This window comes from Seriola lalandi, unplaced genomic scaffold (assembly GCF_002814215.2).
Source record: "Seriola lalandi dorsalis isolate HSWRI2012SDOR001 ecotype SW California unplaced genomic scaffold, Sedor1 jcf7180002054672, whole genome shotgun sequence".
Classification (NCBI taxonomy): domain Eukaryota; kingdom Metazoa; phylum Chordata; class Actinopteri; order Carangiformes; family Carangidae; genus Seriola; species Seriola lalandi.
Window position 1 is genome coordinate 2553316 of NW_019525225.1, and position 27783 is coordinate 2581098.

At 38.6% G+C, this 27783-nt stretch overlaps 1 protein-coding gene across 2 annotated transcripts in view; it reads left to right on the forward strand.

Moving 5' to 3' along the window:
* klhl13 (kelch-like family member 13) overlaps positions 1-27783 on the forward strand; it is a 41926-nt gene that overhangs the window by 4587 nt on the left and 9556 nt on the right. The window contains exons 1-6 of one of the 2 annotated variants that reach the window (XM_023421537.2): positions 3102-3393; positions 17237-17378; positions 19677-19809; positions 21123-21319; positions 22531-23326; positions 26343-26456. In XM_023421537.2, coding sequence (XP_023277305.1) covers positions 3296-3393; positions 17237-17378; positions 19677-19809; positions 21123-21319; positions 22531-23326; positions 26343-26456 — 1480 coding nt within the window. In that variant the 5' untranslated portion in view covers positions 3102-3295. Of the gene's footprint in view, positions 1-3101; positions 3394-17236; positions 17379-19676; positions 19810-21122; positions 21320-22530; positions 23327-26342; positions 26457-27783 lie in introns of those variants that run through there. The other variant, XM_023421538.2, reaches the window with a different exon arrangement.

Sequence of the window (27783 nt, forward strand, 5' to 3'; positions counted from 1 at the left end):
ATATATATATATATATATATTAGGGGTGGGACGTTTCGTGAAAAAATCTGTCATGTTCGGTTCGCTTGTCTGGTTTGGGGCATGTGTGTATTGTTCGGTTCAGGGCATGCGCAAAAAAGCCTTAACCCGCGCCAGTGACCCAGTGAAGTTTTGTGCATGCTAGCGGCAACACATCCAATATGTTGGCTCACCTACGGAGACAGCGCATTGACAGTGCAAGGAGTTGAGAGTCGGGTAGAAAATAACAACTTCTACTCCCTGCAGCTTTTAAACAGCCTCTCAGGGAAAAGGGATACAGGGCAAAAGCCATGACGAAAGCATTGGGGGGTTTCCTAGCGAAAGATATGCAGCATTATGCCATGGTAGAGGATGCGGGATTTCAGCATAAGATTAAAGTACTTGAGCCGCGGCATAGTTTCCCCTCCCACCGACACTTCAACACGGTAATTCCTGAGTTTTATGAAGAGACGCAACAAGGAATTGTCAGAGTTGTCCGACACAGCCTACATAGCTCTTACTACTGATAGATGGACCTCCAGGGCCACTAAAGTTTCCTAACTGTGACTGCCCATTACATTACTTCGTGGTCAGAGATGAAAGCTCCGTTTTGCAGACCCGCCCCCTTTGCTGTACCAAAATCTCACCTAGCTTTAACCTAAGACTGTCACAATGATGTATTTATTATCAAACTGCCTCATTCTTTTAGTTTTTGCATTACAACATGACATGTACTTGAGAATAACTGGCTATATATCTTATGCTGATGTATGGTATTTCTGGAGTGTTCGAACCGAAAACCGTGATCCCAAAACCATGATACGAACTGCACTGTGGATAATCTTTTTAACCCAGATGGAAGGGAGTTGCAATTCTGGGAGGACAGTAATATAGTAGAACTGAGGATAACAGGTGTAGCGCTGAGCTTTTAGGCTTTGACAGAGGAGACGAAATGACTGCGGCCTTTTCTGTTGAGATGAGGCCATTCTGCCACTTACAGTATAGGCTGTTGAGGCTGGATCATGTGATGAAAGGATGGAGCTGCAGGTGGTAAAAGACGAGGAAAAGGTCATGACCAAGATGTAAAGGAATCTTATCCTCCCCAGGAGACTTGTAAACCAGCTATGTGGTTTTAAAAGTGCAATAACAACCACATAAGGTAGTCATTTAGTATCAGCTGGTTTGAGATTTTCTTTTATGTTTTTCCTAATGCTATAGTAGAGAGAAATCTATCTGGTGTTGGTTGGTTTGCGGTTAAGTGATCAATACTACTGCAGCCATTGTAGTATGTTTTGGGTGGTGGTGGGTTGGTATGAGTAGACAGATGTATTTGATATGCAGAAATATCTCTTTAGAGACATGACAGTGTATTTCTACATGTAGTATAGTTGAAATTTGAATAGATTGTCTGGACAAATATGCAGCTTGTTTTGCTATTGCTATAGCCATCGTAAGCATTAACAGCTGTTTACTTGGCAGTCTAGAAGAAACATGAGTACAGCTGACAACTTGTGAGCTCACCAGCTCACAGGGCTGTGTCCGGTGGTGGAAAGCCACCCTCTTGTTTTGCTTCCATCTCTGTCACTTCTTTTATTCTCCTGAAGTTAGCTAGCCCCAAAAAGGTATTGTTGCTCACAGGATACACATATTTGAACCTCTTGTTTTGTAAACACAATAATGGCTGAAGCTCTGACAAAGACTGGTAAGTAAACTACATTGGCTATAAAGTGATAGCAAAACTTACCTCCTTTAAGGTATTAACCATGAACCACAAGGTTGTTGCATATCATCACCCCCCCCCCCTTTCCTGTCATTTCTCTACTTTCAACTAGTACCAAATAAAGGCAATAAATGAACAATAAGCTTATTATAAATTACCTTTTTTTTTGTTTTTTTTAACACCAAAACATTTGCTAATGCCTTTGGATAGCTGGAACGCTTGTACCGTGAAGCCACTGCAGGAAGTGTTGATGATGCTTCATAAAAGTTGGACCAAATCTAGATGACATTTTGCAACTTTATGCTTATAATATGTTGCCCTGCGCTCATGTTTATCAAGATCAGTAAGGTCATGAAATTCTTTGCTGATGCAAGCTGCCTGCAAGCTTGTTGTTCAGTCTAGTTTGTATGAGGCGTCTTTACTCTGTCAAGGTTACAGGCATCATCATAGCAAAGTTTTGAGTTTACCTGGTGAATGTATCTGAGGAGGAAGGACTGGCATATTGCAAAGAAAATTCTGATTCAAAACTTAATATATGGAATAAATAGAATAAAAATACATTTAGATTTATAAGAATGTAATGCATAGCCAAACATTAATAGGTGTTTTCTTAATTGTGTTGGTCCATCTTTATTGCTTTACCTTGATTGTACTTAGACTGATAATGTCTGCCTCCACCCATGAATGTTCCTGAATAATGCACATTTATCCCACTGTAGAGAAACACAAAATACAGCCATGTCCACAAATGATATGTGGAAAAAATCCTATATGTAAAGAAGAGAACTTTTTTCAAAATGATTAGTTAATTCACCCTCACAGCTCTCCAAGTCTTAAAACTTGGACTGCCATGGTGACAAGACATGTGGTAAAAAGAGAATACAAATTTAAAAGCTGTAGCATTTCATTATTACATCAACTATAAAACAGTATTGTTTTCTGAAACATAAATGATAAACTTAATTCACACAATTCACTGCATAAGGAATAACTGGGGCTCACTGGATTTTTACAGACATCCAGTTTTATCTGGTAGATTGTATTTTAGCATTACAACTGACTTCCTCAAAACCATTTGTTAAACCTTAAAGGCTAGTAAAGTTATTAGGTTCAGAGTAATTGAATTTTATAAATTTCATTATAGTTTGATCTTTCTCATGCTATTTCTCCCACCTAACTTCCTTTTACTTCTTTTCATAGCAAGCCCAGCGCTGTAATCACAACTCCTTTAACAAGGTGGCACTGTTGCTTAGCTACTGGGTTATTCACAGACCCTGAAAGGGTGATGGGAAGGCAGGGCTTCTTCCCCCTCCTACCACGAGACAACCGTGAATGCAGCAGGGCAAGTAGTCGTGGTGGATGCAATCTATTGGCTTCTCAGTGCTGCCGCTAAAGTCACAACCCTGACTGTAGCCTGCACTGCCTCTACCAGTGTATTTCTATAGCTGCTGCTGCTGCTGCTCTCCCTCCCCCTTAAGTGGTGTGGGCAGAGTGGGATGGAAGACTGCATTGGAAACCTTTTCATGGAAATGGTCTTTGCTGTTGGTATTGCTGTAGCACCATTCTGGTGACAACAACATGCCGTTGAAATGGAAAAGCGGTTCTCCTGTCAGCTGGAAATTCCCAGTGCCAGTTCTTAAGACATCCAGGTCCTCACCCCTTTCGCCTGCATACATGTGAGTAAGAGCTAAATAGCATTTGCATTATGCCATTTTGGCAATGTATATGGAGATGGATTTGTTTGCTTTCCAGTTTTTTTTTTTTTGTGACATTATTTTTTGTTGCAGCCCTAATTAGGCAGAATGCGATTGAGCCTTGCACTGTGTCAAGAGATTTGCCTTGTCCAGCATGTATTTTATGGTTCGCCGGCACACTGATTTTCTCTTGGGCAGAGGGACTCATTTTGCCGCTAGTCTGGACATGGCAAGCACCACATCCCTGACTCTTGCCCTCTCCCTGTGGCTATGTTTATTTGGGATTGGGGACTCAGCAGCTTGGGAGGAGCCTGCCTTTGTCAGGATGTCTGGCGTGCCCTGGTTTAGAAGCTATTGTCATCTGCCACTGTTCAGGAGGGGGGGGGGAGGGTAGAATGGAAGTGCTTCACACAGCCTCTCTCCATCCCCTCGCTTTACCCCTTTTTCTGAGCTCTGCTGAAAAGGGCAAGTGTCTTGTTTGACTTTTGATCTGTAAAATGTCCTTGGCCAAAAAGAGTGAGAACTAAAATCATGACAAACAAAAAAAAAAAACAACCACAGTTTTCAAGGCAAGCTAGGATAGCTGATAGCCTAAAGGTAATTTCATAGGCTAATAGGGCTTACTTGGATGGATTTTTACAAAATTGGATTTATGCAGTACACAGTTATGCAGCTTTACTTATGAGCTTAAGAGCTTAATTTTACTAGTTTTACAGAAATGTTTATTTTAGTGCATCACAGCAAGAGAGATCTGTGCTCTAACCTCTGTTTTGGTACATTTTTCTTTAAATGTCAGTGAAACAAGTGATATCTTCAACGTGGCTTATTGGAAATGTACAAATATAATATGTCTTTACACATATATAGCCCCACCTTCAAGTCCTAATCCCTACAGAAGTCTTGACTAAATAATGTCACTTTGTAGGCTCTTTACAAAATGAAACAATGCTTCACTGTTGACTTGCTAATTATGGGTTTAATCTTTATTTAACCAGGGTAGTTTAACTGGAAGCTGCTGCCTCACACATTATTCATATCCACACCTGGAAGCTGCCCAGTACGAGCACAATCTTAGCTGTTGGCCACTGAGCAGCTCCACTGGAGCAGCTGGGGGTTAACGGCCTTGCTCAAGGGCACCTCAGTACTTTTAGAGATTGAGGGGGAAAATGTGCCCTTCTCGGACAGTTTGTAGATCAAACTGGCGACCTCACACTGTGGTATACTATCTGTAATATGACTTATAAATGTAGATCGGCCAAAAATACTTGTAATATTTGATAATGAATGGAATAGGTTGAACTGACATTTCTATGTGAATCTCCATCATGAAAAATATCCATTCAGCAGATATGTTGACTGTGCATGTCATTGATGGTGATTGGTTTGTATTGTTGGTGTGTGATGAAGCGCCTTCAAAACAAAACAACATAAGCTAACAGTAAAGTGAGACCACAGCTACAAAAAATGTATTTCTTACAGGTAATTTTTCTTGATAGTTATGGACCTCTTGTCTTTCTAAAAGTATTTTTATCACTTATTTGAATACTCTATTGTATTTCTTTAGCATCACAATCATTATACTGTTACATGATTTTGAATTTCTATATAAATAGTCAGTCATTTTTCTGTTACACTACCTTTTTGTAAAAAAAAAAAAAAAAAATCATGCTGTATCAATGACTTAACTACTGTATATTATGTCTGCCTTCATAGAAAATGGTGTGCACACACTGGCAAGTGAAGCATATTCAAGCCTTGAAGCTCCACCTTAATCTGCCCAGTGTGGCTCAGCCCCACCAGACCACCTTCTATTTTGAAACATGTATATTGTAAGCTGTGTTTTTAGGCAGACTGATATTGGGCCCCCAATTATAGGTTACTCTGTGGTCAGGGAGAAGTCACTCTTTATAGGCCATTTGAGTGGTGCCTCTGTTTGGCTTTAGGGACATTTTTAACTTGGTATGCTGGTAGGGTAATCTTTGTATATGTAACCAAAGCAGCAGAATGACACAGGAGAGAGCTTTCGGAATATCTGACATACATAATGTGTAAAGAATTAAGAGGTGTTTTGCACAATGTGCTTGGCTGTTGTGAACCACCCTAATCTATATATAGACTGGTGAACTGCCTGTGGTGCAGATATCATGCTAGCGAGGAATGGTAAAGGTTCCCTGCCAGTATGACCCCTGGAATAATCTTCAGCTCAGTAAGAAGTCATTGGGTTTATCTTTCATTCCACAAAAAGTCCTTGAAATGAATGTCATCCCTTATCTTACAGTGATTCAGTGCTAAGCACTTAATATGTGTGACTGCTGTCTTTAGTAATCACCTCTTGGAGGCGTCATGGTGAGCCAGCAGCCTTAACTGCGGCAACGCCTGTTCGATTCCAGTCAGGGACATTTAGCACATGTCATACTCTCTTTTCTCTCTCCCCTTGTACCCTGTCACTCTTTGTCAACAATCTAATGGAGGCAAAATGCAAGAAAATCAATCTTTCAAAAACAGACTAAAATAGGATAACATCTTGTATATTTTGACCTTCATATTTAGTTTTAGCACATTAGAGTCTTATCTGCTGCTCTCCCTTGGTGCTGATTTATGTATTTTTTTGTTCAATTGTTGAGACTTTAGTTAATACCAGTGTGACCAGATTAAATTCCATACAGATAGTGGGTAAAATGAAAGCTTTGAAAGTCTGTTTAACAGACTTTTGCAAATGTGGATGCTTCACATGTCTCATGTGGCTGTCAAATCCTGCTGCTGCTGCTGCTGCTGCGTCCTCTGTGCGGCTGCTATGAGATTATTTTAAGTGTCTGAGGTAAATGGCCAATTAGTTTACATACATTTCTTTAAACCCTACTCCATTACCAACCTAGATTAATTAATTAAATTAATTAAATTAATTAAACAATTAATCTGTTCTAAAATAATCAGAACAGTTGATTTGACAGCTGACATAAAACTGAATAAGAGGTGCATTTGCGCTGGAGGATTTTCATTTACTTTGACTTTGAACATCAACTTCCGCTGACAAAAAATACATTTTTCATGGTTAAAAATTCATAAAACAGTGGAGTTATACTTGAGGGCCTCACCAGATATATCCAAGTGTGATTTATGTGTTAATTGGACTCAGGGATGATATGCCAGTAGAGATGTTAAAACTACAATGCTGCTCTTAGCCAATATACTGTATGATTTTAATGGAAGGTGGAGAATCAGCTGGTGTGCTACATCAGCTAAAAAGTAGTTCAACTGAAATAGCCTGCTCTGAAATGAAAACATTAAAAGTGAATGATTAATATGCTCTCTAAATGCCTGGCTAGATGGTCATTGATCACAATGATGTGAAACAACACATGATAATTTACATAAAACATATTAGATTGCTTAATTGTTTGCTTGAAAACTAAAACAGAATATTGAATGCCACCTTCCTGAGAGCAGCATCTGCCAATGTTTTTAAATGAGGCCAGTATTGTGTCATGGTTTTGATATTCATAAGTATCCAGCTTCATGTGGACACACACGCACGCACGCACGCACGCACGCACGCACGCACGCGTGCGCGCAATTGCTTCGGCCCCTGGTAAACCTGAGTCACATGTGCCTTGCTACGGGAAAAATTATCAACTTTAAAGAGTTGTGGTGGAGCTTTTAATTCACCTGCCCTTTGGAATGGACATTTAGTTCTTGCTGACTTGTGGCCATTTTATACAAAAAATGCAGTAGCCACCCAGGGATCATTTATTTTCACTGAAAGGCCAGAGGGGAGGCACAGCCAGTCTGACTGGCAGACCATCAAGTGAGTTCAGTCAGGTGAAACAGTCATGTCTGTGCTCATCACACACACACACACACACACACACACACACACACACACACACACACACAGACAGGTGCACACACATTTCCCTACTCAAAGCTGAGCTGTAATGAAGTTGGGTGGAGTTTCAACTCACAGTTGACCAGTCATAGGCTGTTATTATGTATGAGTAAGATGAATCATAAAATCCTGACGCATCATAGAAATCCCTCATTGGATAGATGATCAGATTCACCATGTTCCTGTCCACATGTCAGAACATGGCTTAGAATAAGAAAAAAAACATGAAAAATTCACCAAATAAAAGTGTGACTTGTAAGATTAATAATGGTAAACTTCTGAATCCCAACACATTCATCAGCTCAGGTCAGTCTGACTTTACGCTTTACCACTTCCATCTTTTTGTAGGGGTATAAGGTTGTTAACACTCACTGATGTTCCTTCCTCAGTATTTGCTCTGCTTACGTAGCTGCAGATTTAGAGGTTGTAACTGGACTCACCTAATGGAAGGTGTACCCCACCGGCACAGTCGTGGGAATCAAAAATATATACATTATATACATTTCAATATTGCTGACCTACAGGGACACTTCCCATTATCTAATGCCTTGACTCATCTGTTGAATTTTTGTTTAGAATCTGGAGTCAGTCCTCGGGTACACGTACCCTGCCTGGTCTACATATGGTGAATAATACCACAGATATGCAGTGACTATACAGAACAGCCTATTTTGTAGCTATTTCTAATTTATAAATGTAAACTAATATTAGTAAAGTCAGTATTATTCTGGCTGTCCTTTTGGATTACACTTACTCAGCTGGATCATGTTTCTTCTTATAGCATCCTTCAGGTTAATTTAGCATTTGGTACATGTGGACAGATTGCTCCACCCACATGCAAACACGCTCTGAAGCTTGTTTTGCTTAACCACTTAAGATGCAGGTTGAAACTGTGGTTTTGAGACTTAATTTCAGGTACTCATGAATTCCCCAGTTCTCTCTGATGTGAAAGCCTTGACCTTAAAGTGCTCTCTGATTATAAAGTTTAATTACAGACTCATTATAGCATACAGACGGCTACGATTATTAGCAGTGAGGAGCAATTATCTGGAGATCATGCCCAGTCTGTCCTGGACAGAGTGAGCCGCAAATATCTCTTGGAAATATCACTGGACTCGCTCACTGGATGCTTAACAGTTTCCTTGACAGTTCTTACTACAGAACTTACTAGTTCGTACTTACCTGATCAAAAATGTGAGGTGATGCAACACAGTCAAACAACATGATCACAGAGGCTTCATGCAAATCACATATCTCTCCTACCATACACTTTGTGACACCCTGGGTGGTTGTTTTTACATTTTGTGTTTATCATTTCACTGTGAGACCTTCATTGCACTTTTACTGAAGCTCATAAAGGACGTCCTCTCATAAATACAACTCCGGTTTGTTTGTAATAGAACCTACTCAAAGTTTTTTGTTTTTTTTCAGCTTCCAAGAGTTCAATTAAAACCTAAAGTGTTTATGGTATTCCGTTTTTAAAATCAGAAGTACATGTGTTATTTCCAACATTTTAAAAGAGTTTTCAATAGTGCATTGCAACTATCCATTCAGTTAGTTAAGGCAGAGCATTAATTATGGAACATGCATCAGAATGGGCAGAGCAAACAACATTTGTCAGACATATGGGACACAGATGTTTGAAATAGTCTGAACTGAATAGATTATGGCTCATTTTTAAAAAATATTTTTCTACATTTAAAAATATCTATGTTCATTATGATGATGAACATATTCACATTTTCATATTGTCCTCTATCCACCAGACGCGTTGTCACATTTTAGACTCACCAAAGTCTGTTTGATGGGACGGAGACGGTATGGGAGAACAATTTAAAGACTGCACAACTACCTCTCTTTCTCTGCTGTATTGCTTCTCGCTGGGTGTGTGGTGGGGAAAGGGAAACAAGAGCTGCTCCCACTTGTGTGAAATTTTGAGAGAAATTTCTCAATAATCATCTGGCTAGTCTCATTCTAGGTTTGGTGTTTGGAAGTGTTTAGCATGCTAATAAGTAAGCAGAATATTTTTTTGACATGACATCCATAGACAACCTCGGCAATACTGGAAATCCAAGTGATTCTATACGTTAGATTTGCAGTTAGTCCTTCAGTTCAATGATGCTGCTGACACAGAGGCTGTAGTCATTGCCTATATGATGTAGGGGTTTCTATTTTCTGCATCTCAACAACTGCACTTCATAAAGTGTTTTTTTTTTCTCCCAGGAGAAGAAGCTGTTCAACATGTAGCTTTATTGCATTGTTGTGCTCGTGATTGAGATGATTCTTCAGTGTAGGTGTCTGTCATTGCTCTGCTTGCTAGAACAAATGGGGATTTCCCTTCTGACTCCACTCACATCACTTCAGAGGTTTTTAGAGTGTTGCCCGTGTTTAGTTTCCATGTGCCTTATCACCTTTTCTTGTGCCTTTCTGTTTTATATGTGAGTGATTTTGGAACACTTGCCAGACTCTACGAGTCCTGTGATGTTTTTTTCCTTGTTTTTTTTTTTTTTTGTTTATACTGCTGCCTCATTGTCTTGTCTCTTTTGCTCCCAGGCTCTTCCTGTGTTCCTGTTAAAACGGTGTCACATTAGTCCACTGTAACCATAAGCAACTAGAATGTAATGAAACTTTTAAATGGCTGTGTAATGCAGTTTGTACAAAAATTAGTCCAAGAAAAATAGGCTGCAATCAATTTTTTATTAGCACTACACACATTTTATCTGGGATGTCTGGCTCTTTTACTGATTGTGCTTCCTGTCTCCTGTGAGTAAAAGTTGTCAAGTACGGCCTGTAACCGACTCCATAAAGAAATTCTGTGATAGAGACTTAATCACCCAGTACATCATCATGTCTAATATCTTCTAATGGGTTAGGGTTACTCACTGACCAGTCATAAAACACATCACAATACTGCAAATTCATTCCTGGCGGTACTGATCTTGTAAGATAAGATGAAGTATTTGCTTTAAAATAGATGTGAAAATATATGAACCTATCCTTTAACATGGGTGTAAATATTTTCAAGTAAATTCCACCATACAAGTTCTTAGTTATTTTGCTCCAGAAACCATGGCATTGCTCTTTCAGATGTTCAGAACCTGAAATAGATTAGATTAATGAAGTTTCCATCAATGCATGGCTAAACATGACAAGACAGCAAAGCTATACTCATTAATCTTTTAAGACCCTTCCACTGTCATCCCCGAGAAAAAGCCAAGTTGAGTTTAGCTTCCTGAACTGTCACTGGTGGAAGGATGTTTTTTAAGCTTTCCACTGATGTGAAGGGGCTGGATGGACTCTTCCCCATGTTACTTCATTACTTCTTTTTCAGTCCTCTTGCTTCTTAATTTTCCCTCAGGCCCCTTTTTTCTTCAAGCTCTGCTCAAAACCTAAATTGATGAAAATGAAAGTAACTTTGCTGCTCGTGCAGATTGTCACTAGCATTAAAATAGGATCCATAGCATGTCATGCCTCCTATTTGTTCTTTTCATTGTAGTTAACAATGTACTTTCCAGTGCTTACTGTGGGAAGAAAAAAACCATGTGGCCAAATGGCCCATAGTGTAAACACAAGCAATCCACACTGCACTCCAAGCCAGCCATAGCTCTTCTTTTTTTTTTTTTTCATGTATCCATCAACCAGGATATTTTTTGCATTTGTTGAAGTTAGACTCTGAAATGAAAACCTTCCTGTGTACCATAACTATGTGTGTGATTATTATAAGTAATGATTCTTCTCTAATTGAAATGATACTGTGAATGTGTCAGCCAGCGATTTGGGATCTAACATACTACCAAATTTGGGAATATAAGATGCAGTGTATAAGCATGAGAGCATAAGCCGCCAGTGGTCTTTTTATCAAAGACAAAAAGGCTTTTACCTTTGTCTATAATCTATCACTTCCAGCTTGGCTTGAGGTCAGTGTTTTTATATCGGAGAAAAAGATGAAATTGGAGCTTTTTGTGATCATTTTAATATCCCCCTAGTTTTAGTTTTTTCACATACATTATACCCTCCAGGAGATAAGTATCATTATGTGTCATGTTAGTTTGATATGGGGTTTTATATTCAATTGTGAACAAGTGTGAACAATATACTGCTGTATATCAAATTAAACTGTAAAATCAAAACCATATTTATCAATGTATCTGAGCGTTCATTTTAATCCCTGAATTGATTTAACAAATGAAATTTAAAGTGTAATGTTATTGTTGATACACATGAAACAGACTTAAACATACCTAAAATAAACCAGTAATAGCCATCGGTAGCAGGCATTTAACAGGCTAACAGTTTATGAATTCTTCTGTGATGTTAAATAAATGATTTCTGCACTGGTCAGTGCTCAGCCGCTCTAAATCTTTATTCATAACTATCGTCAAACACACTTTGGTCATGGATACAGCTAGAGATTCAGTCTCTGGTGTCTTTGGGAAGAGCAGAACTTTTATGTGGGATGCTGTAGCTGTTGTTTTCTTTGTTTCGTTCCGGCAGCCACCAACACTCCTTTGTGGTTTGGACAACCCACTCTCTCCTCGCTGCCTGTCCGACTTACCACCTGACGGGGTAAATGTACCAGTACATTGCCTGTGCTGTGTCTCAGTGTGATTGTGACCGCTGTTTAAGCCATGCCAGTTTCTCAGCGTTTAGTGTTGGTGGTGTTCACAATTTCCTACTAGTTGTAGTTCATGATCATCCTCCTTGTAAAATGTACCTGATTACTGATCCCGTCCTCTCATCGTCATTTTAAAACTTGTACTATCTAAGTATTAATCTTCAAGATTTGTATGTAATAGACCTTGAGCATGTGCAGGGTAGATCATAGAGTTGTACCTGTTTTCCTTACCTTTTGTGGTATCAGAAATCTCCATGTTTTTGTGTTTGTTTTGTCTTTTTTGTTAATGTATCCTCATTGGTCCTCCAACCTGCTCCTCAGTTCTTGTATGGCATGTGAAAGGAATAACAATTAGAATCGACCTAACCTTTTCTTAATGTTTATCCATCATACCCCCAAAATGTCTTTGGCCTAATCTTCTTGGAAAGAAGACTGCAGCTGACTGCGAGTCTGCTGAAGTCTTCTTGGTGTGTTCAAGTGCAAAGATGTGAGGTGACGTGAGGTGACACAAAACATTTGATCAGTCAGCTTTTGTCGTATTTGAGGCTCAGAGTATCCGAGCCCTAAAGTGAAATTTTTGTGAGAAGAAAAGAGAAAGTTTTCATTCCACAATTCCTTAGACAAGTGGCCATGAAACGTTTTATATCTGTAAGACTAAACGTGTCAAATTGCATAACTTTTTTTTTTTTTTAACTGTTTTTTAATCTCAATGACATTTCTAACCAGATTATGCAGCCAAAGCAGCGCTGACATATTTGTGGTGTGGGAGTTAACTAATTTTTCTCAACTCCAGGTGACCTTGGATAATTGTGACTCACAACTTTGCAAGTAAATTTCATTATTATGCTTTTCCAGTAACAACTCCATGCATTCACATTCAGTCTGTACTGTGTAATAGTTACTTTAAAGATACTTATTAATAGCACAAGCACTAGCAACAGTTTCATATTAATGTGCACATTGTGAACATCACAGGACTATTCTGTTCTCTACTCATAAGCAAAGCAGAGTAAAACAAAGGTGTTGGCTGTTCTCTCCTGCCTTATCGGCTCATTTTCTTCACAAATCAAAAGCATACCAAAACAGCAGCTATAGACCATAATATCGACACCCTCTTAAAATAATGGCCTAAGTCATTTTTTCAGGTTTTTCAGGAAACACAAAAAACTCAACAAAAGAGTCACACTTTTGACATAGGCCATTATACAACCGGGGGTAGAATTGCATGTTCCCCTCAACTGAGGATTCAGGCGATTTTACCAGAGGTGGCCAGCATCATGAGGGGGTGATTTAGGCAAAAAAAACATTTTTGTCAAAACATGACTTAGGCCATTATTTTAGGAAGGTGACGATATGTAAATGGGTGTTATTAGTTTATTTGTCCTTCTGAATGCTGTTGTTGTTTATCTCATGGCTGAGTCATAGAAGTAAGATTTTTAGATAGAAATAATATAAATCCTTTCAATCATTCAAATGACAGATTATTGATTGAGCCATTAGTGTAACCTTAGCCTGAGCCTTCATTTTGATTGTCAGAATCATCAAAATAATAACAGACTACAGACATTTTCTTCAAATCACATGTCATGTTGTGCTCTGTGTGTGAAAAAAAAACAACAAAAAAACATTTTTATGTGACAGATATATGAATATACCAGATAACTCTTATAATACATCTATTACAGATCTCCTACCTTACCATTTACATACAAGACTTGTTTTTGAGGAGCAAAGATCTGAAGAATGTAGATCACTAAAAATGTTTTTCATTTATAAGTAAAACTATACACATGCTCCAATCACATTGATCTACATCAGATGCAGTGCAGTTGTAATGTCCGTATATTAAGTCTGATAAGTGAAAAATATTTGTACAGGAACCTTTCAGGAGCGAGGACATTTTAGCCCTTTATTTTTGGCATGCATGTCTTTTTATCCTGCACCTAAAAAGAATATTAAATTGCGAATCTTGACATTTGTCTTATTTTTGTGTCACTGTCATGATTTCAGCTGAATTGAAATAAGTTTTGAATGAGACTAGTCTAAATCTGCCTCATTAATTAGTTAATTTCAAATATAAAGAAGAACTGTATGACAGTAGTCTGCCAAACATTTTAATAGCATCTAAAATCTATGTTTTATTATAAAATGTTGAATGATGTAGCCTCAAAGTAGAGATGACATCCACTAACAAATTCTAAAACCACTCTGCTAACCGCAAAAAAATCAAGGGGACCTGGAATTGCTTCATTATATAAATAGTCCACCCAAAAACCATTAGTCTTCTACATCTGACAAGCGTTGCCTGCTCATGGGCCTGTTTGAAGACACAAATCTACTGCAATGCTGAGCCAGACATTTTTGTAAAAGAACATTTTATCAAAACCAGGCCAATCTTCATCTGAAAATGAACGCCTTTTAAGTCTCTGATGCCACATTCAATGACTATTCTGTCATCTCTATATACTGCATGGAGAATAGTTGTAATATTTTAAGCTCACTTTTCATTCAGTGTGTGAAATGCAGATTTTTATGCATCATTGTGGTTCACAGCACTTGTGTCTGTGCATCACCTCTTATTAGAGGTGCAAGTTCAGGCACCTTTTTTTTCTTTTTTTTTTTTTTAATACACAAACCGCCCCATTATTATCAGTCACAAGTTGTTCCTTTTTGGTGTTAGACTTACTTTATCACCTTAAACACTCTGTGTGCTTCACCTCCAAAAAACCTCCATAGTCTTTTTGAATTGCACTGTTAACACCAAGGCCAGCTGTTTCTCTTGTTATAGAGGCAGCAGCACACAGGAGCTTGACATCAGTCAAGGAGGCGCAGTCCTCACTGACATAACCTTTAGAGACAGTTGTGCTGTTTGCTAGCAGATGACAAATGCTTGGCTGGTTTTGTTGATTAACAGACTGTTTATAATTTTTTACCCAAATGAGCTTCATACTCTAATGGCATTTTTGTCAGCACAAAATGTACCCGTATCCCTAGAGTATTCCCCTTGGGGCTTTTGAGTCACACTTGCCATCTTTCCACATTCATTCTCCGTGGGCCAGTAAGAACTTTAAATTATATTACATCACAGGTTAAGTCCTGGTTGTAGCAGAAATTTAATACTTTTGCACAATTTTGGTTCGACTGTCCTAGAGCACAAGGAATATCATGAGAACTGGGCCATGCAGATTATAAGGAAACACAAGAATATCAGAACAGAGCATATTTCTTTTTACTCAGGAGTCTGTTAAAGACTCCAGATTTCTGGTGTAGTGTAGAATCCCTGGGTTATGAATCAATTACACACTCTGAAAAAAATCTTCCATTTACTTCAATTATCATTAGCAGTGTTTGTGTCTCCTCTGAAAACCAAGAAGTAATGACTGTACATGTATTGTGGTTTCATATTTTAGTCAGTGTTTTTCTAAAAACTAATGATCTATTCACCACTGCGCAGCCCATTTCAAAATAGAGTAATTTAATTTCATGTCCTCATTTAACCCAGATCCACGATTCATCCCATAGCTGCGCAGTTTATTGAAGGAAAACGCTTCCACAACCATGAAGGTCCTGCTCGGGTCAAAACACTCGAGGCAGAATAATTCTGTTTATCAAAACTTCACCCATAATTTACAAAAATATCCTAGTAGCTTTAATTTAGCCATTTCACTTTCTTACATATTTTTGCAAATACTTAGGTTCAATGATATTTCTGTGAAGCATGTTTTATGTCTTGGGTACTAAAGCCTTGCCTGTGGCCCTTAGAGGCCACAATATACCTTATAACCCACATACAGAAGTATTGGATGGAGCAAACAACATGAAAAGGTCTTAATGTCTTATCCATGCACAAGTGATCCATGCAAATTGTATGGCAATGGATCTATTATATTTATGAGATATAGTTTATGTTTGAAGTTGATATCTTGGCCTTTTTTTCTTTTTTTTTTTTTTTTTTAAACTGCTTTTTAGATTTGGATATTGTGTTCAAGGGGTAAATGGCTGCATTTATATAGCACTTATATCCAAAGGGCTTTACAATATGCCTCTCATTCACCCATTCTCTGATGGCAGCAAGAAGCAGACTGCCATGAATGATGTTGCCCAGACCATCAAAGAGCAATTTGGTGTTCAGTGTCTTCAAGAAAATTTTAACATGTGGACAGGAGACACTGGCATCAAACCGCCACCCATGTGGAAGGACACTATGTCCTGAGCAATGGCAGCCCCTAGGAGAGGTGGTCAATTGTGGCAAGAAAATAGGTCAGGGTCTCAGTATAATACCAGGATTCATTCTATGGATACAACAAATATCTATGTTAAATATCATGGAAATCCAGCAAATAGTTTTTGACCTTACAGTTGCGCCAGGTAAAAGGTCAGGGAGACACAAATATCAGTGGGAATGGTCATCTTCAGAGGACTATGAATGCTCGAGCCATATTTCAAGACCCTCTGGGAAGCTGTTGACATAATTTGCTTTGGACCAAACTGTTGAATGGACTGACTAACCAAGTAGCCTCACCATTCCTCCCGCAAATGTGTCTTGCTCCTAGCTTCTGTAAAACTAAGCAATTCAGTGAGATCATAGTAGTTCAAGTAAAACATTAATCTTAGGGCTTCACAATGCAAATTTCATTGTTTTAGTATTGATCCTCAACAGCTTAGTTGGTCGGCATAAGCATATATATTTGCACACCATCGTTTCTGATATAAAGTAGTTGCTTTAGTTTCATTAGCCATGGCTATTTTGCAGATTACAACCTACACATTTGACTTCTAAATGATCATAAGACTGATAAGAGTCGCATTCATCACTAATGTTTTGGAGGAAAATGTCTTGCAGCTAATGTTTCTGTTACTTTCTGAGCTTCTGTTTTCTAGCTGTTATGTCATACACATATTTCAGTGAATTACTTAGAACATGTATGCAATGTGCAATTCTTATTTTCTTTTTTAAAAACAAGGAAAACACACATTTTCAGAGAAGATGGAGATTTACAGTGGCACACAAAATCAAATAGGGAAGCAGTCAAGTCATAGTTTAGACCACTGATTTTAGTCCCCCCCCAGGGCACTTTGGGAAGGTCAGAGCATGCATGGTTCACTTCCACTCCATTATTTTCCCAACCGGCCCAGGCTAGCAGACCTGCAACTTTTAGGTGACGATTTGTCTAACAATTAGGCTACCATCACCCAATATGTCCTTTTTAAGTAGTGTCACTTTGAAAACTTCTCTGTCCTACTTTCTATAAGCTAAAATTAGATGGAAACACGTGTTTTTGCTACCCTTTTGAAGTAAAAACTTCTTTCTTTTTTCCTAATAGATCCCTCGTGGAGGACGACGACGCTCACATGAAAGTTGCTCTGGGCTATGGTGATATGGGCATCTCTGCTCACCTTCAGGCATCAAAGACTGGAAACACTCGATTTTTCACAAGCAACACACACAGCTCAGTTGTTCTTCAGGTGAGAGTTCCGACATCTAGTGACAGTTTCTTATGAAAAAGTGAATGTTAAGTCAAATATTGTCATAATGTGATGATAATGTTTTTTTTTGTGTTCGTTTAGAGTTCAGGGAAGTCATGTGGGCTATATAGTAATTCACATTTCTTAGCATTATTTCTAGAATGAGATAAGGCTCTATCCAAGTTAATCTATTCCTACTACAAGACTACAAATGCAGCAAATGTCTTAATTTAATTTCTTTGCACACTACAAAATCAAAACTACCTCAAAGAGCCCACGGCAAGAATTACTGGAAACAATTAAATAGCTTAGATAATGTTGCAGTAATTAACCAAAAGCATTTGGGACTTGGTTTCTGTCTAATTTGATTGAGTGAGCACAACATGAATATTTTTGATTATATTGCTTATCAAGAATGGAACAGAAAAGCTTTAATAGAATGTAGCAAGTTTTTGAAGTGACATTTTGTTGTATGTATTTGAAGTCATTAACAGTTGAAGTACATAACACCATGTTGACAAAGAACATCAACTACCCTGTCACTTAGGTGCAGTCACAGTTTATCTCAGCTTGCTAATGCTATCTATGCTCACAAAAAGAAAAAGTAAACAACTCGCATACAGCGGAGCACTGAATAATCTAACAAATTACGCCATTACGAGAAGCAGGCTGCTTCAGAATGTCACCACTTTGCATATAGTTACAATCACCCTAAAGTTGTAGTGGGTGCTGTTTTTGTTGAGGCCACAGCAGTGTCTGCCCTTCATCCCCAGCTTTCATTGAAAATGACTGGCTGTTGGCTGCTTTTGCTGCTAATTAATCGTTTGGTGTCAGAGCACAGTAATGGAATGATAATGATTTTTGTCGGCTATCTGATCTTACAACCTGATAGTGCAATCAGTTAGTCTCAGCTAGCTGGTGCATTTGGAAGAACCCCACCTAAAAACAACTCGCCATTGATTATTGCATTCAGTTGGTGTAGTGTGTTACAGGATCAACGTGTGCCGTCTATTTTCTGGCTGGCTCAACATTAGACTACCTGCCATCACCATTTATTTTTTTTTATTAGATGTGGTTGTCAGTGAAATCCAGTGTGTGAATAAGTGAGTGGATGTGTGAAGAATGTGGTGTGAGGGTGACAAAAAAGCTCAGACTGTAAATGTGTAGCCTGAAGCACGTGGCAGCCAAGTGATTAAACAATGACAAAATGTGCAAAGTCTGACTCTCCAAGGAGTCACTGCAGTTGACTTCATCCTGTAAATGAACAGTACAGCCATCTTGGGATTATTTGTTTTAAATATCAACAACAGGGTGAAGCCAGAAGTCTGATGTACTGTAGCTAATACCTCCATTAAGTACAACTCTACCTACAAGGTTATGGGAATGGGAATTGATAATATTTTATGGATACCAATGCCATTATCTATTTTGCTTATCGGTTCGATTCCTTATTGATCAATTTTCTTGTGGCAAAAATAGTAGGCCTACACAGTGTCAATCCAACATTTTTCTGAGTCTGAACAGGAAAAGGACATGTGGGTGACTCGAGTGTGCAAAAGCTCCACTGTTTAACTGTTGTTTAAATTTAGGTTCTCTTAGTCAAAGAAAAAAATCTGCTAGGCCTGCTTGCAAGGCACTAATGTTATTATAACATTGGATATTTACCCTCAGTAACAGACATGCTGAATTTAAGACCATGGTGAACAGGAACATATGTGAAATTACCATTTTACAGAGATTACAGCTAGCACTGTCGTCATCTTTATGAAATGAAGCCACGCTTGGGACAGTTTCTTCCTCTCCGCCATGAGTCCTCCTTGTTGCAAGTTTCCGACAGTGTCGATGCAATGCTTGCAATGTGCAACTGTATGGAAAAACATGCCGGCATCATAAAGGGGATTGATAAGCTTGTAATCATACGATTTCGATGGTTCACACAATTTGGAACCGACTCTCAACTAGAACCGGTTCTCGGTTCCCATCCCTGCAATGGTACGGTAAAGCTGTAGCTCTAAACGTACAACTCTGAACCAGTTTATGTGTAAGAAGGTCAAGAAAATGAGCAGGCTGCAGTCAGACAGCTCAAGTAGACTAAAGGGCCATCACATACTGTGAGCTCACATCTCACTGGGCATGGCCAAGATGTGTTTTGGTGGGAAATACCGTTTTGTACCAAACTCACCTTTGGTAGCTCAGACAGAGACGGCCTACTTTTCTGGAATAAAAACACTGCATATTTCAGGTCCTCTATGCATAGCTCAGTGACACTCATCTCTCTCTTTCCTCTTCTTCTCTTAGGGATTTGATCAGCTGAGGATAGAGGGTTTGCTATGTGATGTCACGCTGGTGGCCGGGGACGGCGATGAAGCTTTCCCTGTACACCGTGCCATGATGGCCGCCTCCTCAGACTATTTCAAAGCCATGTTCACAGGTGGGTCTGCACAGCCTCACACTGACCAGAGCAATCTGCCCAACAACGAGTATTTTATTGGTACCACTTAACGCTGATGTACTTTTTCATATGGAATGTGTTTCTTGTTGCTTTGTCGCATGCATTTGATTGCTTTATATCTTCTTCTTCTCTGCCTGCACTGTTTTTTCTTTAGTAAAGCATGATCGATCATGACCATCTCCATGCTTCACCTCAGTAATGACATGTCACTGTGATTTTGTCTTAGTTCCCACGTCCCTCCTGTGTGTGTGTGTGTGTGTGTGTGTGTGTGTGTGTGTGTGTGTGTGTGTGCGCATGCATAATTCATAAAGATTTCCATATTATAAAACCAACCAGGTGAAGTCATTGCCATGCATTCATGGTCGTTCATATTTGTAATGAATGTAAGTAATCTGCGCTTTGTATGCAGAGGTAGTAGAACCTTGAATACCTTTTTGAAACACATACAGTGGTGTGAAGGGTGTTTTCAGGAATAGTTGAAAAACTGTAAAAAGATAGCTTATTTTTAAACGCGGCAAACGTTTCACAACAAAAAAGGTAGTAAAACTAGAAAAGACAGTTCTTGTGTACTGTACTGGGTTTTATTTGGCTTTTTTCAGTTAAACCCAAAGAAAACAGGCAACAAAGTGGTTGCTAGTAAAAGTGACTTCACTGACATGATTGGAAGTTGTATTGACCTGTAGCCTTTTCATATTATGATGTTTTTTTTCATGACTAGAGCTTTGAATATAGCACTATAGTCATTCACATTACAAAGTTACAGTAATGAGCAATGAAAGTGAATTTTAATTTTGGAACAGCTGATGGGATTACTTTTGATCTCATTTCGTGGCAGAATTGGAAGTAAGTTTGGACGTTTGGCATTTAAAGTATATGATGAAGATGAAGAAGGCTCTGCAATGAGAACAGAGGAAGAGCTTATTAAAGTAGGAGTAAGGGGAAACTGTACTTAGAGTTAGGGATTTCTTATTAGTGATAAGGAAGCCGTGTGAGCATAGACGCTGAGCAAAGGTTTCTCCCTAAGACCTTCAATCCTTTCTAAACGTAAGTCCTTTGACATTAAAAAATACATGACTTCATCTAGATGCATATGAAATGTTTTCACATTTTCAGCTTAATTGAATTTGTTCAGTCGTGTAAACTTTATTCTTCAAGTTCTTAAAAAAAAAAAAAAAAAAAACCAAAAGAAACAAATAAGCTGCTAGCAGGTCTGTCAGTCAAATAAGATTATGTATGTTTGTGCCACATGTAAGCATCTACTTTTATTTATCCCCTCCTCTGTCCTGATGCAGGTGGAATGAAAGAACAGGATTTAATGTGCATCAAGCTTCACGGAGTTAACCGAATAGGCCTGAAGAAGATCATTGACTTTATCTACACAGCCAAGTTGTCACTCAACATGGAGAACCTGCAAGACACACTTGAGGCAGCCAGCTTCTTACAAATCCTTCCTGTGCTGGACTTCTGCAAGGTCTTTCTTATATCTGGGGTAAGGAAGCAGACACACAAGGATCAGCTGTACAGGGCACAGCTTTCCTATAATCATCACCAGTTGTAAAATAGCAGGTGTTTTCATTTGTATCTCATAACAGAAATGCTGTTGTGTGTTTAAATGTTTAAGAGCATTGGCTAAAATAATGGATTTTAGGATTTCAAACCAAATTTTAAATAAATTCAGTGGTTTAATCTCATTAAATCTTGCCAAACTATTTTCAATTTAAGTTTGACACTCTAGAAATCCTGTGAGAGTGTGTTTGAGTCAGACCCAGCGAGCACATGCATAAAAGCACATCAATAAGGGTCTGTTTTCTCTTGTCATCATTATCTAGAAATTTCCAGTCATAATCATTTCTGCTCTCACTAAGACTTGATTTGGTTTTGCTTGCTGTCTTAAAGTCAAAAGCTAAGGTGGTCAGATTCTGCTTGGCAACATGTATGTTAGAGCAACCTGCTGAAGACAAGTGACAAGTAGCCCCTGGTTAAGAGCTTGTTTCACAAGGCAGATTACTACTCTATGTAAAACGTAGAGAACAACCTAAAATTTGGAACATGAACTGAAGTAAAAAGAGTTGTATCATGTTTTTAGTGCACTTACTCAGCTAACTTGATAAATATGTGCTTCCAGGTAAGTCGTGAAATATGCTATGTGTATAAATGTCATTTTTATAATAAAAAGGATATGAATTCAAATCATGTATGTCGACTTTGGCATGTTCAAAAGGTATGTAGTTGTTTTTACTTTTGAATACACTGCTAAAATGTAAGTAAAACTAATTAGTGTGGATGCAAATTAGAGCAGCAACGAATGATGACTTTCATTGTTGATTTTTATTTTTTTTTAATAAATCCTAGAGCCATAGTGACATGTTAAAATGGTTTATGTCACTACTCTTGCCAAATGTCTAAACACTTAAAAGGTATTACATTTAAAGGTATTACATTTACTATGATATAAAACAGAGGCAGTAAATCCTCATGTGCACTACTTAGCTGTGTACTCTGTGTTACAGGGGGAGACTATGTTAATTTGTCTTATTGCAGCATCCGTCAAAACTAAATCACTGATATTTTGTATCGAATCATTCTGTCTAATGATGAGTTTCTGGTTACAAGCTGAGAAGATCAAGTTACTTTTTTCTATGGATGAGTGCTCAATGTTAGTTGCAGCTTTCCATGATTTTGATTTCTTCTTCCTTGCAGGTTTCTCTCGACAACTGTGTAGAGGTGGGCCGCATTGCCAACACATATAACCTCACAGAGGTGGACAAATATGTCAACAACTTCATCCTGAAAAACTTCCCGTCACTGCTGGGCACGGGAGAGTTTGTCAAGCTACCATTTGAACGACTGGCTTTTGTACTGTCCAGTAACAGCTTGAAACACTGCACTGAATTGGACCTGTTCAAGGCTGCGTGCCGCTGGCTACGCTACGAAGACGGTCGTATGGACTATGCCCCAAAGCTCATGAAGAACATCCGCTTTCCCCTCATGAACCCACAGGAGCTCATCAATCACGTGCAGACAGTGGACTTTATGCGCACGGACAACACCTGTGTCAACCTTCTCCTGGAAGCTAGCAACTACCAAATGATGCCCTACATGCAGCCAGTTATGCAGTCAGAACGGACAGCCATCCGCTCGGACAGTGCCCACCTGGTCACCCTGGGTGGTGTTCTGCGCCAGCAGCTAGTTGTGAGTAAGGAGCTGCGTCTGTTTGATGAGAAGGCTCATGAGTGGAAGGCGTTGGCTCCCATGGACGCACCACGCTACCAACATGGCATCGCAGTCATTGGCAACTTTCTCTATGTGGTGGGTGGCCAAAGCAACTATGACACCAAAGGCAAGACAGCAGTGGACACCGTGTTCCGGTACGACCCTCGCTACAACAAGTGGATCCAGGTGGCGTGCCTTAATGAGAAACGTACCTTCTTCCACCTCAGTGCACTCAAGGGACACCTCTACGCTGTTGGTGGAAGGAATGCTGCCGGGGAACTTGGTGAGTTTATTTCTCTGCTTGTTTGTTTTAGCTATCCTTTTATGTAACAACAGAAATCTTAAATTAATATTGTATGAGATTGTACACTTAAATATCAAGGAGCATTAGGAGAAAAAATGTGCAGTTTAAAAAGGCTGCAAGCACACTGATGGTGGTAATCAAGTGTTGTGCCTACACATGATTTGCTGTTTCAGCATGTCTGTGCATAATCTAAGAGGGTGTGCACATGATCATGACCATCTTTACAATCAAATGTCATCCAATAGAGGAGCATCTCAACACATGCAGAATCCTGTCTAACATTGAATGTTCACATTTAGTTCTCACTGTGTCACAGAAATGTTTCATAATTTTTGGGGCTATATTTTGGTGGATTGTTGTTGTTGTTGTTGTTGTTGTTGTTTTTTTCACCTTTCATAATGTAGTGCAGTCCAATACAACAAAGCCACAGCCTACACCCTGAAGTGTGTCTGAGTTGAACACTTTATTGATACAGTCTGAACAAATATGTAAGATTTATGCCGATCATCCTTAACCAGTGATCTGATCCCTTTCATAGTTTAAACATTCACAGTTCACCTTTTCTGGATGAAACACTTTAATGATTTTCATATATTTATATCTGTTCATTGTAGTTTGTTTGTTGATGGTGAGTAACCAATCTGGAGTCTCTGCACTCGTAACTGTGGACCACAGAGAGGTGCCACCCAGTACTTAAATTCAGCTCGATGACTGCAGTGGACAGAGCGAGGCCACTGTGTGAGCAGTCTTCTCTTCTGGGTTATAATTAGACCAAAGAGCACAGCCCCGGTTCACTCCCTGTCTATGCCACTGCCGTTTTCTGCTTTACATTCCACTGCTCTTTCACTGCATGTGGTTCATCCTTTATTATTCTGGATGTGCCCAGCTGCTGCGTAATATTTGTTTACTCTGGGCAGGTCATAAGGGTGTGGTTTTATTGTTACATCTGAAATGGCCAGATTATAGATAAAGAGGGAAAAGAATTTATTAAAAAAGGTTCACTACATCAAGATGGATATTTACAGGCAGAGGCTTTGAATCTTACCTGGTATACTTTGCATTTTTTCATTAGATAAGTTTTCTATTGATTTTAACTTTCAAAATGACAAAAATATTACATTACAAATAAGTGACATTAGTTTTAATCCAGATTTGTCAGACACATTATCCTATATTTACCCCATTGTAAGACCTTGTGTAGGTGTTTAAAAAAATAAAAAAAAAATAATAATTACAACATTGTTTACCTCAGTCACAAGAACGAGAGAAAATATTTTCTTACAAAGTGTTACATAGTCCTTTGATAATTATACAAGATTCTTAATTTTGTAAATGGTTAGCTGCACATTTTTTAATAGAAGAATATGTAAATTTGCTCTAATGATCTTTTGGGTTTAAATAGACTCTTTTATGACCCACTCTACTGAAGCAAAATGTACAGATCAGCAAAGATCACTAGGTCAGTGGTTCTCAATTTTTTTTTTTTTGCCTTGCCGCCCATTCAAACAAAGCATTATCTAAAGTTAAATTTAAAGTCTGAAAAAACAGAGCAAGATTTTGTGTTACACAGTGTTTTTCTTCTGTCATCTCCCTTGAAATCATCTGAGGTTATTGGGACCGATCAGGCTCCACAGATCATTTATAGTATCATTCCGTCCCAGCTCAGAGTCCTGACCCCTATGTTGGGAACCGCTGCTGTAGGTCAGAGAATAATGTTGCATAGTAACCACTGCCAGATATCACCAGCTACCAGCTTGATCCATGGAGTGTTTCATTCATTTTTGGCAAACAGCTTTCAGGAAGAGAAAATTCATGCTAATTAGGAATGTGACCTTTTCAGCTTATCATAGGAAAATATGATTAAATCTGATTGAGTGGAGAGGATATTCAATGTAAATCAGTGTACCTGTGAATTGAATTACTTAAACTGAGTGTCTGTTCATTTTTTATAAGTAAACAATTTAGTTAATTTGACAAGCTGTAATTTATTTATTGATATTGGTACATTCCTTTTTCAGTGCATTTGTACAATTTAACTACTGTGTTTTAGATCTGCTCAGAACAACTGTTGTTTTCTAATGTCTGTATTACTTCCACTGAGTGGCTGCAAGGTTTTGTGTACTGCTCAAGCTGACTTTGATGATAGCTGTTGAGCAAGTAGAGCAAGGTGTTCACTCATTTTCCCCGCTGAGATTTCCCCAGCTGGCCCAGAGATGCCTCACGCTCCTTTGTGGTCCTGAGCTTATTGTTGTCTTTTGGAGTGATTTTGGACACAGCCCTAGTTTAATCATTTTTCAAGGTATTGATTTAACCAAAGTCTTTAAAAATGCAGAATTTTACTGCTTGAATTTATTCTCTGAGTTGCATTCATCCCGGCTTGTGACATGCAACCAAAAATGCAACACCACTGTATTCTGTTATCCAGCTGGGAAGCTAACAAGAACAAGAAGGTAACTCGATAGAGACATCTATGGTCCACAATCTTCTGCTAAAATGTACACTTGTGTTCAAAAAAGCACAAAGCACACATTCTATGTTGTAATGTTAAATTATAACACTTTGAGGTGACGATCCCTTGTTATCTAGGTCCACAGTTCTCCAGCTAGTTGTCTAAGTTGCTCTGCACCCAATCAAAACCCTTTTCCAGACAGACAGTGAGCCCACAAGCTGATGGACCGTGACTGCTCGGGAAGGGCTCACCTACAAGCATCACTCCTGAATCCCAGTGTCCCTATTCCTGGTTCTCACAAATAGAGTGAAACCATCCTAAGGGACCTTAAGATAAAGGATTTTACAATCTCCCTATTTCCTGTGCAGTCAGTGCATTCAGTGCTGGTGGCGTTATGGGGATGTGTACTCTGTATTTAAATCCGTGTTTTAGCTCCCACGCTGAGACCCTCCAAGGCCTCATTTGCTGCTGTTTGTCCTCCTTAGCTGTGTCTTGACCTACTTTCTACTAATACGTTCTCCTTTTTTTCATCTTTTTTTCTTCAAGCTACTGTGGAGTGCTACAACCCAAGGACAAATGAATGGACATATGTTGCCAAAATGAATGAGCCACATTATGGCCATGCTGGGACAGTGTATGGTGGTTATATGTATATTTCAGGTAAGTGACTCCAGGGAACTCAAGTCATTTCATTTGTAATAAGCCCAAATAAAGAGGGATGTGTAATGCTGTGGGAATGTGTATGAGTTTAAAAATGTACTTCATGTCTTTGAGTCATAATTGGAATTAATTGCTGTTTGTTGTGATTTCCAATTAGACAATTTTTTTTCCTCCCAAGTATTTCATGTCAGCAAACGGCTGATTACATCTTATTACATTCTAGGCCATTGAATCTATTCTGTGGTACCTCATCTCATACCTTTCCTCCATGATCCACTGCACGTATCATGTATTGCTATGAGTCATTGAGAGAGGGCTGTGTGTGTATTCTTGAGACACATGATTGACACATTAGAGGGCTGTAATGGAAGTAGGGTCACAACAATAAAACATAGGAAAGTATTATTAAAATGATTTCATAAGGAATTAGTGAGTTTAGGTTTTTGATTTAAAAAAAAAAACAAAAAAAAAAAACACTTCCATACAGTACATTCTAGTGTGAGAGTTATGAGATTAGGTAAAATTGCTAACAGTATGCTAATGCTAGGTATCTGAGTGTCTTTAACATTTGGAGACTTTTGCAAGTCATTACTCAACAGGGTTGGGTTAGATTACTTTGAAATGTAGTCAGTTACTGAATTCAAATTATATGATAATTAGTATTACAATCCATTGGATAACAAAAAAGTAATCTAATCTCCACTTCCACAAATATTCCTTCTTCTCTTGAACCATCTCAAAACAATTTAAATGCAAATAAAATGCATTTAGCATAGTCAACATGTACATTTGGTCAAATCAAATTAATCTCACAAAAACATTACTGGCACAATCTACAGATGTACTGTGTGTATTTTACAAGAAAGCCCGTATCTCAGATGAGCTTTTCATTGGTTATCATAATTTTGAAATTGAAAAGATGAAAATTATGAAAATGTAATCATGTAATCCTTGACAGCGTAACAATGTAAAACTAATTGCACATTTTTCTCAAATGTAATCTGGGTTGATTATAGTTTTTTTTTTTTTTTTAATTCTGTTTACATAATCCGGATGTAATTCATGACTACCCAACCCTCACCTCAAACCTCACACACTTTATTCATCGATGCTGAGCACCCAGGTGAGGTTAGCGTGAGTGTTGAGTGCTCAGGGCAGAGGGTGGACACTGAGGTTGGGCCTTTTGGCAGTCAGTACTTGCTCTTTGGGGGTCACCTCATCGCTTGTTCACTTCATAGGATTGAAAACAAATCCTGCATTATGGAGATGAGCCCTAGTTTCTCAGTGTGACTAATCCAGAGCGATGCTACAAAGAAGGGGGGGGAGG